Source organism: Sorex fumeus, unplaced genomic scaffold, assembly GCF_029834395.1.
Source record: "Sorex fumeus unplaced genomic scaffold, SorFum_2.1 ptg000054l, whole genome shotgun sequence".
Taxonomy (NCBI): domain Eukaryota; kingdom Metazoa; phylum Chordata; class Mammalia; order Eulipotyphla; family Soricidae; genus Sorex; species Sorex fumeus.
In genome coordinates this window covers 34,223,399-34,238,145 of record NW_026606111.1, presented here as the reverse complement: position 1 = coordinate 34,238,145, position 14,747 = coordinate 34,223,399, and the positions used below count along the sequence as shown (strand labels likewise).

Below are 14,747 nucleotides of genomic sequence, written 5' to 3'. Positions count from 1 at the left end.
AAGTGAGATGTATGTTCAACGGAGAACCTGGGCTTGAGGAACAAACCTAAAAGGTGATTTCGAGAATCTCCTAATTGCATTTAGAAAAATATCAACCACTGAAAATGACAATGATAATGCCTACTTTAATCTCTGGAGAAAAGTGTTTATAAACTGGATTGATTCAAGATTTCTGAAGGAAATTCCAAGGTAAGTCGATATTTATAAAAAGGTGGAATCAAATTAATTTTTTTCTCCTGAAATAAATATATAACCTTATTTAAATATACATATACACGCATATATACTTAATATATATGTGTATAAATATGTATAAATAAATATTATCAAGTTAAAGACTTTTGCTATCTCTTGCAATTTCAAAATTCAAGATTAAGTAATAAAAATGAAAGCTGTTGGGGCTGGAGCAATAGCACAGCGGGTAGCGCGTTTGCCTTGCACGCAGCCAACATGGTCGACACAGGTTCGATTCCCAACATCCCATATGGTCCCCCCAAGCACCGCCAGGAGTGATTCCTGAGTGTATGAGCCAGGAGTAACCCCTGAGCATCGCTGGGTGTGACCCAAAAAGCAAAAAAAAAAAAAAGCTGTTTATTGAATACAGAATATAGTACTAAAAAAAAAACTCTACATCCTTCAAGATAACTGTATTGCTAATGCTACTATTAGATCTACAGATGTCTTGCCTGTGTGAAAAATTTAAGCTATTTGATGCGTAAAAATTTAAAATGATCATATACTACCATATTTTAAATTTATTAACTAAAGACTAACAATAAAATCCTCAAATACATAGCAGCATATCATATTTTTCACATTTTTCATCATTTTCTCAAGCCTAAATATAAGGAAGGTTATTATAAAAATTTATGAACATTTGTGGTTACTGTGATGGCTGTATGTGGGAATAAGAATTCAGATGACGGTTTAAATCTACATCCCTTCCAAAAGATTTCTTCCCTTTTTTATATACTACCAAATATTTTACATCAAAATTACATACATAATCCACCATCATGTACAAATATAAATATTTGTAAAAAAATTTCTAAAATAAAATCACAAAATGTTTCATATTGAAATTATTAATATATTTTGAAGACAAATAGTTAAATTTTTAATTGGAAAAAAAAAAGGAAAATGAGAACCCAACCTGATTTTGACTGCCCAATAGAACTTTTCATTATAATTAGTGTTTTCCACCTCTGAGGGGTGGAGCTTAACTCAGAACAACCTCCTGTAGCCAAGGACAAACAGTATAAATATTGCAGGACAACTTTGGACAGGGCACCTTCTGCATCATTCACCTAGGCAAAGGAAGGCTCAGAAAGCTGCCAAGAAAGCACCACCAGGAACTCCCTGGCTAGAGGTAAGACTATGATTGGCAGATTGCCATGTTAACTTATTAGGAAACAAGCTTCAATAAATTGTGTCTTTTTGTGATTAAAATTAGCTTATTGTAAATGATTTAAGGAGCAAAAATGCCTCCATTTCTTTCAAGCAGTTTTAACAACAGTTATTTATGAAATAACTGTTTAATGATTATTCAATGAATAATCCCCAATATTTACAATACTGTGTCATTCAGAAGTATTGTTGTTTAATTTGTGAAAAGGTGCACCAGAATGGTCACTCAGCCATTATTTTAAATATAAGGCAACAGTTAATATAACAAATGCTACTATATAAAGAAAGGCTTTTCACTAAAAAGTTTAATCTTTATCAGTCTACACGAAAGATGATTAATAAAACCATGTTTCTAAAAATATGTTCTAAACTTAATGGTGCATATTCTGAGACTATGTATACTGTCAAATATTTCCCATCATTTAATATGCACATCAAAGGCATCCATCATACTTTTTAAAAATTTGTTTGTTTGGGGGATACATCCAGCAGGGCTCAGAGGTTACTCTTAGCTCTGCACTCAGGAAGCACTCCTGGTGGTGCTCAGGGGACAGTATGGGATTCCTGGGAACAAAGTTGGGTCAAGGCAAGCACCCTAGTTGCTGTATTTCCAGCCCCAACACTTAAAAAAAAATCACTTCATAAATATTTGATATTTAATGTGATTTCCTAAAACAAGACATTCATATAACTAAAAACTTACGACATTAATTTGTGGAATTCATCAAAATGTATAGAATAAGATTTTAAAAGGCAAGTAACTATAAAATGGTTCTTTTCTGTTTTTCAGAATCCAACGGAGAACATGTTGCCACAAGCAGCCCTTTTGCTGCTAATGTACTTGAACTTGGTACACGGAAGATTTCATGGCCAGCAATACCAAACACCTACAGGCATAAAAGGCCCACTGCCCAACACCGGAACACAGTTCTTCATTCCCTATGCCATAAAGAGTAAAGGTAAATAATGCACATTTTGGTCTATTAACTACTTGGTTACTGCTTTCCAAAATCTCAATGATCTCTTTTAACAAAATGTTTTTAACACTGACGTTGGATTGTTTTCAAAATTCTATATTACTCCAATTTTTTACAACAAAATAACTTATCAAAAGATTTAATGGAAGAATATTAATGTCCTCTAAACTATCAGCATAGGAGAGAAGGTACCCCAGAAGAATATTAAGAACTTTAACATAGAAATTTCCCCCCAAGTTATGTTTGTGTATAAATAACCTCCATAATCTAAACATATTAATTCAATCAAATGCATCAAATTTTTAACTAAAAATAACTGCAAATGGTACAACAGCAGGTTTATGTATCTGAATATATATATATATATATATATATATACATATATATATATTTCTTTTGGGGTCATACCCGTCAATGCTCAGGAGTTACTCCTGGCTCTACACTCAGAAATTACTCCTGGTGGTGCTCAGAGGACCATATGGGTTGCTGGCAATTGAATCCAGGTTGGCGGCATGCAAGGCAAATGCCCTACCTGCTGTGCTATAACTCCAGCCCCTAAAATGTAAAAAATTTTTATAAATGATTCAGCTGCCCTACAAATACATATGAAATTGAGCCTTACTTATAAAATAAAATCAAATGATCTACAAATAAACTTAAGAGGCAAATGAAATAGAATTTCTCTTATTTTTGTAGTTGCTCTGGTTTAGTTGCTAAATACACAGACTTAACTACCAGCTTACTACAATCACCTTCATACAATTACATCTTTTCTTCTTTTGTAAAATAAGGAGCAGTTACCTCAAAGGACTGCTACAGAGCTTAAACAAATTGCTATATGTAAAGTGCTTGAAGACTAGTGATTTACTGTTACCATCACTGTAACTTCTATTACACTTCCTCATACTCCTACTGTAGAACTATTTAGTAGTGCAGTTTTAAATAAGTTTAACTTCCTACTGCGTAGAGTAATGAGATAACAAGTAAAGCATTAACACCTTTCAAAAAGGGCAACTATTCAGGTTGAAATTCACAAATTCCATTCAATAATATTTGGTACAAAATGAATACACTGCACTCACTAGAAGATTCAACTTTCTTTTCCAAAATTTTTTCCCACTGGAGTTATAAATTTTTATCCTATAAATAAAGCTAAGGATATTTCTGTAAGATCTAAAAACTACGCTTTTGGAGACAACCATTTTGAGAAAGCACTGTAGCACTGTCCTACTATTTTTCATCGATTTGCTCAAGCAGCTGGCTGGAGCGATAGCACAGCGGGTAGGGCGTTCGCCTTACAAGCGGCCAACATGGCCGACCCAAGTTCGATTCCTCCGCCCCTCTCGGAGAGCCCGGCAAGCTACCGAGAGTATTCGATATGCCAGGCACAGTAACAACAAAGTCTCCAATAGAGACGTTACTGGGCCCGCTCGAGCAAATCGATGATCAACGGGAGGGCCTTTACCTTTACCTTTACCTTTGCTCAAGCAGGCACCAGTAATATTTTCATTGTGAGACTTGTTGTTACTGTTTTTGGCATATTGAATACCCTACGGGGAGCTTGCCAGGCTCTGCTGTGCAGGTGGGATACTCTCGGTAGCTTGCCAGGCTCTCCGAGAGGGGTGGAGGAATCAAACCTGGGTCGGCTGCATGCAAGGCAAACGCCCTACCTGCTGTCAGTCCAGCCCATTTTGAGAAAAATCCTTCCAAAATATTTAATAAAAGGTGGCTACATGCTAAAAAAACAAATGCACAGGTACACAGTGGCTACTCTTGAATGTCTCAAATACAACTGAATTATGAAAAGAAGAAAAGCTGTGAAAGAACAAACATAAAGAAACCTGCTATTTACTTGAAACTACAAATATAATTTAAAATGCTATGAAAAAGTAGTACTAGGTTATACTCTGTGATCACAAGTTCAGATTTTCTTAGTTTATGCAAGAGCTTAAGGAAGCTGTGAATGCACTGCTTTTATAAGACTAAGAATATTTTGTCTGTCTTGGAGCCGGGAAGATAGTATAGCAAGCAGGAGAGTACTTGCTTTGCAAATAGTCTATCCAGGTTGGATCCCCTGCACCACATATGGTCCCCTGAGCACCAACAGGAGTAATCTCTGAGCATAAAGCCAGGAGCGATCTCTGAGCACAGAGCCTGGAGTAAGACCGAAGTACTGCTTGGGTGTGCACCCCCCCCCAAAAAAAAAAAAAACAGAAAAAAAAGTGCTATGTCATCTTTGTATTTTGTAGAATAAATGAACATATCTTGATAACAAATCTTAAGGAGTATATCTTAACTACTAAATTCACCTTAGCCTCTACTTCTGTAAGAGGAAAACAAATACAGTAATATCCACCACTGGCATGTAAATATAAACCCATAACCATATATAAAGGGCTGGGGTAAATAGCACAGTGGGTAGGGCGTTTGCCTTGCAAGTGGCCAACATGGCCGACCCGCGTTCGATTCCTCTACCCCTCTCTGAGAGCCCGGCAAGCTACCGAGTATATCTCGCCGGCATGGCAAAGTCTGGCAAGCTCCCCCGTGATGTATTCAATATGCTAAACACAGTAACAACAAAGTTACTGGGCCCGCTCAAGAAAATTGATGAACAGTAGGAGGACAGTGAACCATATATAAGTAAAACTGAGTTGATAACTGAAATACAGAGAGTTCCTAAATAATACCTATTATTTATCAGTATTAAGCATATCAGTAAAACACAGCTTAAAAAGAGCAGTTGGCCCTAAATCCTAAACGATGATGAAAAGGATTCCACAGATGATGGGCTTGTAATTGGAAAACACATGCTGACATGCAACCACTACTGCAGTTTGTGGACATTCAGGATAACTTCTCTATTGGGTAATCCTTTTACCCTGGGGATGGAGCCACTCTATCAAGACACAGAAACAGTCACTCAAGGTTACAAACATAAGTCACATTCTTGGCACACACTTTCTTGCACTGAGAGTTTATCCATTAGGATAACACTGTAAGTAAAAGAGACAGCTGCCACTAGAATTCTACATTCAAATAGGATTCACAGCCCATTCAAATTAACAAGTCATTTCAAATTGACTTTAATTAAGACCATTCTCTTTTCTATATTAATAGTTAGATATGCAACAAGTCCAAGACAATGTTTTTCAGTATGGACATGACATTTTTCATTAAATTTTGAAGCAACTTCCATCTTACACAGCATGCTTTTTAAAAAAAAGTTATTTTCAAATTATTAAGCCTTTTATTCATCCACTGTAATATATCAATTCATTTATATATGTGATACATGCAGCTGTATCACATCTGTACTAATACTAAAGTCAACCAAGAAGATATATTTACAACAAAAATATTTCATAAAGTGATGTTGTGTAGGTTTTTTTCCCAATAACATTTTCTAAAATCTATGGGTAAACTCCATTAAAAGATGATAAAAATAAAATATTACTGTTAAAAAATATAACAATAATCAGATCTGAAATCATTTTCCTATCTCAGCTTATTTAAGCTACATATTCTATTCTGTATTTATATTTTGCACCTGTCACCAATGTTTTCCAAAGATCAGAATCAGCACTCCCCCCAAAAATAATATTAGTAATTATTTCTGCCTAATTATTGAGTTATTTAATATAAATTTTTGTTTTGTTTTGTTTGGTTACTCCTGGCTCTGCACTCAGGAATCACTCCTGGCGGTGCACAGGGGACCATATGGGATGTCAGGTGGGATGTCAGGGATTGAACATGGGTCAGCTACATACAAGCCATTGAAAGATATTTTTAATACAACAATGTACCAAAAGCTAATTAGTAGTCAGCATTCAACCCACAAAAATGTTTTCAAATGCAATTTTAAGTAATTTCTTATTAACTAAATTTAATCTTTATTTTGATTTTAAGTCATTAAAGATTTAATGTAAACAAATTAATAATTTTTGTGTCAAAAACTGTAACTTAAAAGTGAGAGCCATAAGTCATTTTCATGGTTTTGACTATTCATCTACTCTGACATCTATTAAATCTACCATCACTCTCAACTACCTTCCAGCTTAATAATCTAACTGCTATAACAAGCATTCTGTTTCTGAAATTTCATTAAGCAAAAATAATTTTAGGGGCTGGAGCAATAGCACAGCAGGTAGGGCGTTTGCCTTGCATGCAGCCGACCTGGGTTCGATTCCCAGCATCCCATATGGTCCCCTGAGCACTGCCAGGAGTGATTCCTAAGTGCAGAGCTAGGAGTAACCCATGTGCATTGCCGGGTGTGATCCAAAAAGCAAATAATAATAATTTTAATATAAATTCTTTAAATATAGAAAATCAATACAGTATTTGCTACCAATTAAAAATTTTGATGGGGAGCTAAAGTGTTAGTTCAGTGGGTAGGACATCTCTCTGCTTTGTACAAAGCTGACCCAGGTTCAATCCCTGGCATCCCATATGGTTCCCTGAGAACCACCAGGGTAATTACTGAGTGCGGAGCCATGCGTAACCCCTGAGCATCACCTGGTGTGACCCAAAATGCCAAATATATAACTATTTTTGATAGGGTCAAAGAGATAGTACAGGTTTATGTAACTTGTCTTGCATGCAGCTGACCCCTAAGTCAGTAACTGATACTACATAAGGTCCTCAAACGCCACCAGGGGTCATGATGGAGAACAGAACCAGGAATAGTTTTTGAACATCACTGGGTGTTGATTCCACAGCTCCCCCCCAAAGAAGAAAACAAATTCTATGACACTAAATATTTTACGTGGACACTTATGATTCTTTATATATCAATATTTCCCTAATGGAATAGCCTAATGATGGCAAGACTGTTGCCACTGAAAGATTAAAATCATTCTTCTACATCTCTTATTTAAAGTACTTATTGCAAATATATTTGTTTTATTCTTTCTGTGACTGACCTCTTAAAGGATGCACCCTGAACTTTTCCCACACTTGTGGTCCAATTGCCTATTTCATACTATAGTGAGTAGAAGCATGACAGATGCAAATCAGAATCAACTGAACTCTTGTTATATCACTTTAGCTTTTGTGAAACAAAACTGTTGCAGTTCTTAAAACTTTTCCCCACTTATCTTGCCCTTGTCTTATTTTTCCTTTTCTATCAAACATCATCCCTGCCCTTTCTAAGATAGATGACTTTACCAAAATAAGTATGCTTTCACCTCGGTTACTCTCATTCCAGATCAGTGTTTCCCAGGAGGAAATACCACTTCGCAATACAACTCCTACAGAGGATATTAGCCGGGGAGGTGTAGTTTGCAGGTTTAGTTTTGAGGTAGGGTAGTCATTTTCTGTTTGTTGACTTGAAGGTAGATTTCCACGGAGAATAGTAAGTGATTTTTTTTTTAAGAAGCAGTAAGACAAGTAAGTTTGGGAAACTTTATATGAATTCTTCAACTCCTCCCCCCTCCCCCCAAGGATTATAGTGGAAATATGATCACCATAGGCTTCGTGGTTTTTAGAACAACATAAAAGACAGTCTATCATTGATAGGCTGCCGATAAGAACTAACTGATGTAACACTGAACTGAAACAGGTAGAAGCAACAATTATCCTGAACATTACTAACCTCTTCTCGGTGTACTGGTCGTGTCTTTTAGGTGTTTCAGGAAGAAGAGAGCCAGGTGTTCCTGGCCCACCAGGCCCCCCTGGACCTCGAGGGTACCAAGGTCCAACTGGACCACCAGGAAAACCAGGTTATGGAAGTCCCGGACCTCAAGGAGAACCAGGAATGCCGGGACCACCGGGACAGTCGGCCACAGGGAAGCCAGGTTCACCAGGCCTCCCCGGAAAGCCAGGGGACAGAGGGCCAAATGGGGCGAAAGGAGACACTGGCCCGGCCGGCTTACCAGGCCCGCGGGGGCCACCAGGCCCACCAGGACTCCCTGGTCCCACTGGAATTTCCACTCCAGGGAAACCTGGACAACCGGGCCCAACGGGAGCCCCTGGTCCTCGGGGCTTTCCAGGAGAAACTGGAGTGCCAGGAACCCCTGGTACAAACGGCCGGAAAGGTGACAGGGGCTATGGAGTTCCTGGACGCCCAGGGGAGAGGGGCCTTCCGGGCCCTCAGGGTCCCATGGGGCCCCCCGGTCCCCCTGGAGTGGGTAAAAGAGGGGAAAATGGGTTCCCAGGGCAGCCAGGCATCAAAGGTAGTCAAGGCTCCCCCGGAGAAAAGGGGCCGGCTGGCCCACCAGGTCCTCCAGGCCCTCCTGGGAGTCGGGGACCAGAAGGTGCGGGAAAGCCAGGAGCCACTGGAGCCCCAGGCCGGCCTGGGATTCCAGGAACGAAGGGTCTCCCTGGGGCTCCAGGACTGACTGGCCCCCCAGGGCCTCCAGGCTTTGGGAAAACGGGATTGCCAGGCCTGAAGGGACAAAGAGGACCTCCTGGCCTGCAAGGAGAGCCAGGTACCAAAGGCGAACAGGGTTCAGCAGGACGTCCTGGAGACCCGGGTCCACCTGGAAGCTCTGGGAATATGGGTCCCCAGGGACCAAAAGGCAGCCCAGGAGAGCCAGGGATGCCAGGTCCCAAAGGTGAGCCAGGGCCTGTAGGGCCTGTGGGACCCCCTGGGGCCAGGGGAGAAAAAGGGTCCCCTGGGCTACAAGGAAAACCAGGGTCACCAGGAGAACGAGGCTTCAGTGGTTCTAAGGGCAACCCAGGGTTACCAGGCCCCAAAGGTGAACCTGGAGTTAGAGGACCTCCTGGTATGCCCGGCCCCGCGGGTCCAGCGGGAGCTAAGGGAGTGCCTGGATCTAAAGGTGAGGCTGGTCCAAGAGGTGCCCATGGGGTACCTGGCATCACAGGCCCCATTGGGCCGCCAGGGATTCCAGGGGTTCCCGGAACTAAAGGGGACAGAGGAGCTCCAGGTCCTCCTGGGCCGGCTAGCATGACAACTAAGGGCCTCAAAGGACCCACTGGGCCACCAGGGCCTCAAGGCCCCAGAGGCTATCCGGGACAGCGAGGACCCCCAGGGCCACCGGGGCCCCCAGGTCCTGCAGCCCAGGCTAGAGTGTATAGTATTACAAGGGGAGACCAGCCTGGCTCTACAAAGACAAGAGAAGAGCCCTATTATTCTGGCATGTCTTTTGGCAGCACTAACCAGGGCGCAGCAGGCATGCCAGTGTCAGCTTTCGCTGCTGTTCTTGCCGAAACTTACCCACTAAGAGGTACACCCATTGCGTTCGATAAAATTATGTATAACAAGCAGCAGCATTATGACCCAAGAACTGGGATTTTCAACTGCAAGATACCGGGTATATACTATTTCTCCTACCACATGCATGTGAAAGGGATCCAAGTTTGGGTGGCTCTGTATAAGAACAACCAACCAGTAATGTACTCCTATATTGAGTCCACCAAAGGCTATATGGATCAGTCTTCAGGGAGTACCATCCTGGAGCTCAAGGAAAAGGACCAGGTGTGGGTCCAGATGCCCCACATTGCCCCTAACAGCCTCCACTCTTCCAAGTATGCAGACTCCACTTTCTTAGGATTCTTGGTGGCGCCACTGTGAGTGTGGTCTCAATGAGCTAATAGAAATCTGCTTGAAAAGGCTTCCCCTGACCCCATCCACCCCACAAAATGCATATGAACGTAGGCTGAAGAAAATGCTTCAATACTGAAGTTTTCTAAACTATAGGCTTAAGCCAACAAATCCCTCGCTCCCCACATCACCACCAAAAAGTGTGCATCAGTGATAAATACATGAAATCCCCCTTAAATTTCCCAAAGCAATCCAAAGATTCTTTAAAATTTTTGTAAATACCATCAGTCTTTACGGGTTTCACCAGGAGAGGCTCAACAGGCTAACAGGAGACTCTGCATACAGACAGGAAGCCCGAGTTTAAACCCTGCTACCGCAGGGGCCCCTGAGCACGGCCCGGTGTGGTTCAAAAGGCAAAAGTAAATAAGTAAATAAATACATGTGAGCTTCACCATGAAAGTCCAGCTAATATAAAATAATATTTAAAAACACTGGAATGTGATGTTTTAAATTGCTAAATTTGCTATCAGAAACTTGGCACTATCCATTTAAAATAAGCCTCACTCTAACAACTGAGGCAAGATTCTAGGAAATACTCAGGAGGTATCATATATCATGAAAGAACATAAATATTTGAACATTCAAATTTGAAAGACACAGAAGAACCAAAGATATTTCTGATACCGCATTAACCTCAAGGCCTATATGATCCTGACCTTTCATCAAAGTCTGCTCAAAAATACAGGCACCTAACAACTTTTTACAGCTTTCAGAAGAATCAAAATGATACATTAAAATTTATCTGTTAAATTAATATTAATCTGAAATAAGGTGCTTTAGTCATGAATCTTTTCACAACTTCCTGTGACTGCGGTTTAACTTTCTAAATACCCTTTACGATTCGGAACTAGATGCCTGCCTTTCATTCAACACAAACGTAACCGGGTTTTCCTTAATTCCTTGCTAACTTAAGTAATATGGATTTGTGGGTTAATAATACAGTGGAATATTGTGCCTTCTATTACAGTGAAATTATGACTAACACTAATGTTTTTAATATCTGACTAGAAAGGAAAGGACATTATTTATTTATGCTCTGTACTGTATTTTTTTATAATACTGTTTAAAACTTTTAAGCAATGCCTCACTTATTAAAGCACGAAATGTTTTATCTACTTATTTACAATGTAATACCATCAATAAACAGAGTTTCATGCTAAATTTATTCAACAGCAGCTACTTGTTATACTCAATTATTCTTCTAGTGATTTTCATTTTAAAGGTAAGTAAAAAGTAAAGCAATTAATGTGGTGCATAGATTTTACAGTTATCAGGGATGGTCTCTCAGAGAGGAATTTTCACACACCTGAGGACTCAGTGTAGATTATGCAAAGACTCCGCTCGGAAGCACATGGGACTCTGAGCCAGGCCTGGAGACTGGACACAGAAGAGGGAGATACACACCAGGAAACAATGATTCTCTTCAACAAAAGCAGGTGGCAGAGAAACAAAGTTTGAGCAAATATTACAGTAACTGAGTGCTGTTCTGATATGTTTTTTAATCATAATATTTAGAATTACTTTTATGACTTAAATTACATTAAAAGGCAAGTTTTTTTTTAATGTAAATCAAATGGCAGTATTTTTCTAAAAGAAGAAACACTGCTCTTGAGCAACTAACAATCAAGAATAATCTGGTTCAAGTCCCTAGGGCACACATACTACAGTGGTATCTTTGCTTCTTAGAAATAATTTGTGCTTAACCCAAGCAAATCTATGGGCAGAACTGTCATATCCTAGCCTGGGGCGAAGGTTATGTCTCCATCCTGGACCAGTCAGTCCTATATTTAAACACCAAGAATGGAATTTTCACTTCTCCTACCTGCCTGTAACTACTACACTAATGATTACAGGTGTCACCAAGTCTAATTCCTAAAACAGGAAATGGCAAAGTTGGAAATTTCTGGAAAACACAATGAATGATCTGATTGGCAGGCATGTAGAAAATAACCCTGATAGGAACACTACCCATTAGGGTAATGAAAAGTCTAAAATAAAAGAACCTTCCAAATTCAAGCTCTTTATACATTATAGCACAATTTAAGATCAGATTAAATCCTCATTAAGAAATAGAAAAACATATCTTCTAAGTAATTTATTAAATACAAAGCATTTAATAAACATTTACTAAAAATCTGTCTTCATATTACTCACCCTTAAATGCTGACATTTTATAATTGTGTTGTATAGCCGCAACTATGTCCTTCCAAAAATCAAATGTTTTTTGACCATTGTTGTGCTAAAAGAAAAATTTCAAATATAACAAATCCACTAATATTCTTTTTAAGCAAAATAGAAAACAGCTGAGAAAAAGCTACATATCAGCGTATTATAAAATAAGGACTTGTGATTTAGAAACCCAAGACTAATAAACTTTCATTCTTTCAACCATGATTTTAGAAAATCTCTGTGAAGATAACTATTACAAAGATAAAACTATTACAACTAAATATAATGTAATTCAGATACCCCAAATGAAAATAAAATTTTCACAATGTCTAAAAATAACAGACTATTTTAAACACAAGAGTAAATTTACAAGGTTGTTGCTTCCAAGATAATAGAATATGTCATGTTATACACTACAGCATCAACATTGTTAAAAGAGTGAATTTTTTTAAGGGTTTCAAAAGCCCCCAAAGAGGACTATTTAAAATTCAGGACACATTCACCTACATTTCCATCATGAAGCAGCAATAAGTCTACAGGAGAGATTTAAAAAATTCCAAATTTCCAAATTGTTAGCAACCCAACAGAAAGAGCTCAATGTAATTGTACCTTGGAAACATTTAAAGATGGAAACATCTACTTGAATGCATTATTAATAAGAAAATGACTCTAATGTTAATAAAAACTGACACAAAAAAATCATTACTGCTCAATATTTTTTCACACCATTGTAGTTCTGATTAAATATAAACTATAACTTATGTTATTTATTAATATGATCATCAGGATTTAAAAATACAACAAATACAAAAATGATTCTGACATAGAACTGGTTCATTTTTATAGTTCTAAGTATAAACTGATTATCAGAAATCAATCTCAATTGATAATCAATCTCAATCACTGTATACAAAGGTATGACTGCATTAAATTTAAGCACAAAATGATGAACTTAAAGCAGCCATCTCATTTCTAATTATACATAGAACTATCCTAATTATCTTTACTTTTTATTTTATTTTCCTAATAAAACCATGAATCTATTTTTTTCCAAATCTAAATTGTGTATTTTCTTCTATTAAAAAAAAACACCAAACATCAGCCAAGCGGCACAAATGCTGGCCGACTTTGACCGTGAGTGTGGAAAGGTAGGACTACAGCTGAATCTTACGAAGACAACGTTTATGAGAAACAGCCTTGTTCCTGACGCCCCATTCGCTCTCAATGGAACGACCATATCCGAATGCAACAGCTATGTGTACCTAGGTCGAGAGGTCAACATGACAAATGACCTGGCACCCGAGCTGCGCAGGAGGAAGAGAGCGGCTTGGAACGCCTTCAAGAACGTCAAAGAAATAGCTAAGAGGACGAAGAACCTCCGGCTCCAGGCACATCTCTTTGATTCCACTGTTCTTCCTGCATTAACATATGCCTCAGAGACCTGGGCCCTAAGCAAACAAGATGAGAATGCTATTCAGGTCTCCCAAAGAAGACTAGAAAGAGCTATGCTTGGAATATCACGTTTCACTCAAATGAGAGAAAGAATCCGGAGTTCTGACATCCGTCGACGATCAAGGATCAGGGACGCTGTCTCCTTTGCCAAGGTGTCGAAAATCAGATGGGCTGGTCACGTAATGAGATTTAAAGACGACCGTTGGACTAGAGCTGTTACTGACTGGATTCCACGGGATGTCAAGAGACCGCGTGGCCGCCCACCTACCAGATGGTCAGACTTCTTCGTCAAGATCATGAACGATCATGAACGATTGAGGCCCTTCATGTTCCCGGAGCGAAGAGATACCATTGGGCTACACTAGCACGCGACAGGGACAAATGGAGATGTTACTGGCGCCCGCTCGAGCAAATCGACGACTAACTTCCGGGAAGTTAAGTGATTAAGTGATTAAGTATTTTCTTCTATGCTTTTGCACCCCTTACTAGATAGTAGTTTTATTGTCCTGCATAAAATGACCATGACCATTTATTTTCTAAAAATATTTTACCAAATTCCAATTTTCTTCTTCAGTAAAAATATTTTATTAAATTCCAACTTTCTGTCTCTGAAACTATGAAGAGAAAACTAATAGACAGTAACAAGGGTAAGGCCCTTACTTTGCATGTGGTGGATCCAGGTTTGATGCCCCACACCCCAGATGGTCCCCTGAGCACCAATAGGAGCTATCCCTGGGCATAGAGCCAGTAGTAAGCACCATATAAAAATCAACACTCAACTAAAAATATATAATCAAGCCCTCTGATTTATGACTAAATACATATCACAATTTCTAAAAGATGTGTCCTCACTCACCTCTGTTAAAGTGTCCACAACTCTGGCACATAGAAGTGCTCCTGGTAGATCAAAGTAGTTATCATAAAAATAATATTTTCCTGAAAAAAATATTAAGGTAGTGCAAGTTAACATTTTAATTATGTGGTACACACAGAAACTTTGAGGCATTACTGGTGCCCGCTCGAGCAAATCAATGAACAATGGGACAACAGTGCTACAGTGCTATAGTTCTACACAGAAACTTGGCTGAAGCAGTATCATCTTTTAAAGATTTAAGCTACAACGCCACTATTAAAAAGTTAAAACATGATACCCTGGTTTTTTAAGAACAATAAATTACTTG

The 14,747-nt window shown here is 39.0% G+C and overlaps 2 protein-coding genes across 2 annotated transcripts in view; one reads left to right on the top strand and one right to left on the bottom strand.

Moving 5' to 3' along the window:
* Positions 1 to 14,747, bottom strand: part of NT5DC1 (5'-nucleotidase domain containing 1) — a 138,485-nt gene that overhangs the window by 101,281 nt on the left and 22,457 nt on the right. Inside the window, exons 5-6 of the mRNA XM_056125196.1 lie at positions 14,423 to 14,502; positions 12,100 to 12,184 (exon numbers count right to left, since the gene is read on the bottom strand). Coding sequence (XP_055981171.1) covers positions 12,100 to 12,184; positions 14,423 to 14,502 — 165 coding nt within the window. The remainder of the gene's footprint in view (positions 1 to 12,099; positions 12,185 to 14,422; positions 14,503 to 14,747) is intronic.
* COL10A1 (collagen type X alpha 1 chain) lies at positions 2,201 to 9,915 on the top strand. The gene is made up of 2 exons (XM_056125195.1): positions 2,201 to 2,366; positions 8,006 to 9,915. Exons 1-2 carry the CDS (start codon positions 2,213 to 2,215, stop codon positions 9,913 to 9,915), a joined length of 2,064 nt encoding a protein of 687 aa, XP_055981170.1. The 5' UTR covers positions 2,201 to 2,212.

What these genes read in the sequence shown, in the direction of transcription:
- COL10A1 (XM_056125195.1), top strand. Translation starts at nt 2,213, where the DNA reads ATGTTGCCACAAGCAGCCCTTTTGCTGCTAATGTACTTGAACTTGGTA. An exon ending in CTATGCCATAAAGAGTAAAG is followed by an intron (nt 2,367 to 8,005) that starts GTAAATAATGCA and finishes CGTGTCTTTTAG; the next exon opens with GTGTTTCAGGAAGAAGAGAG.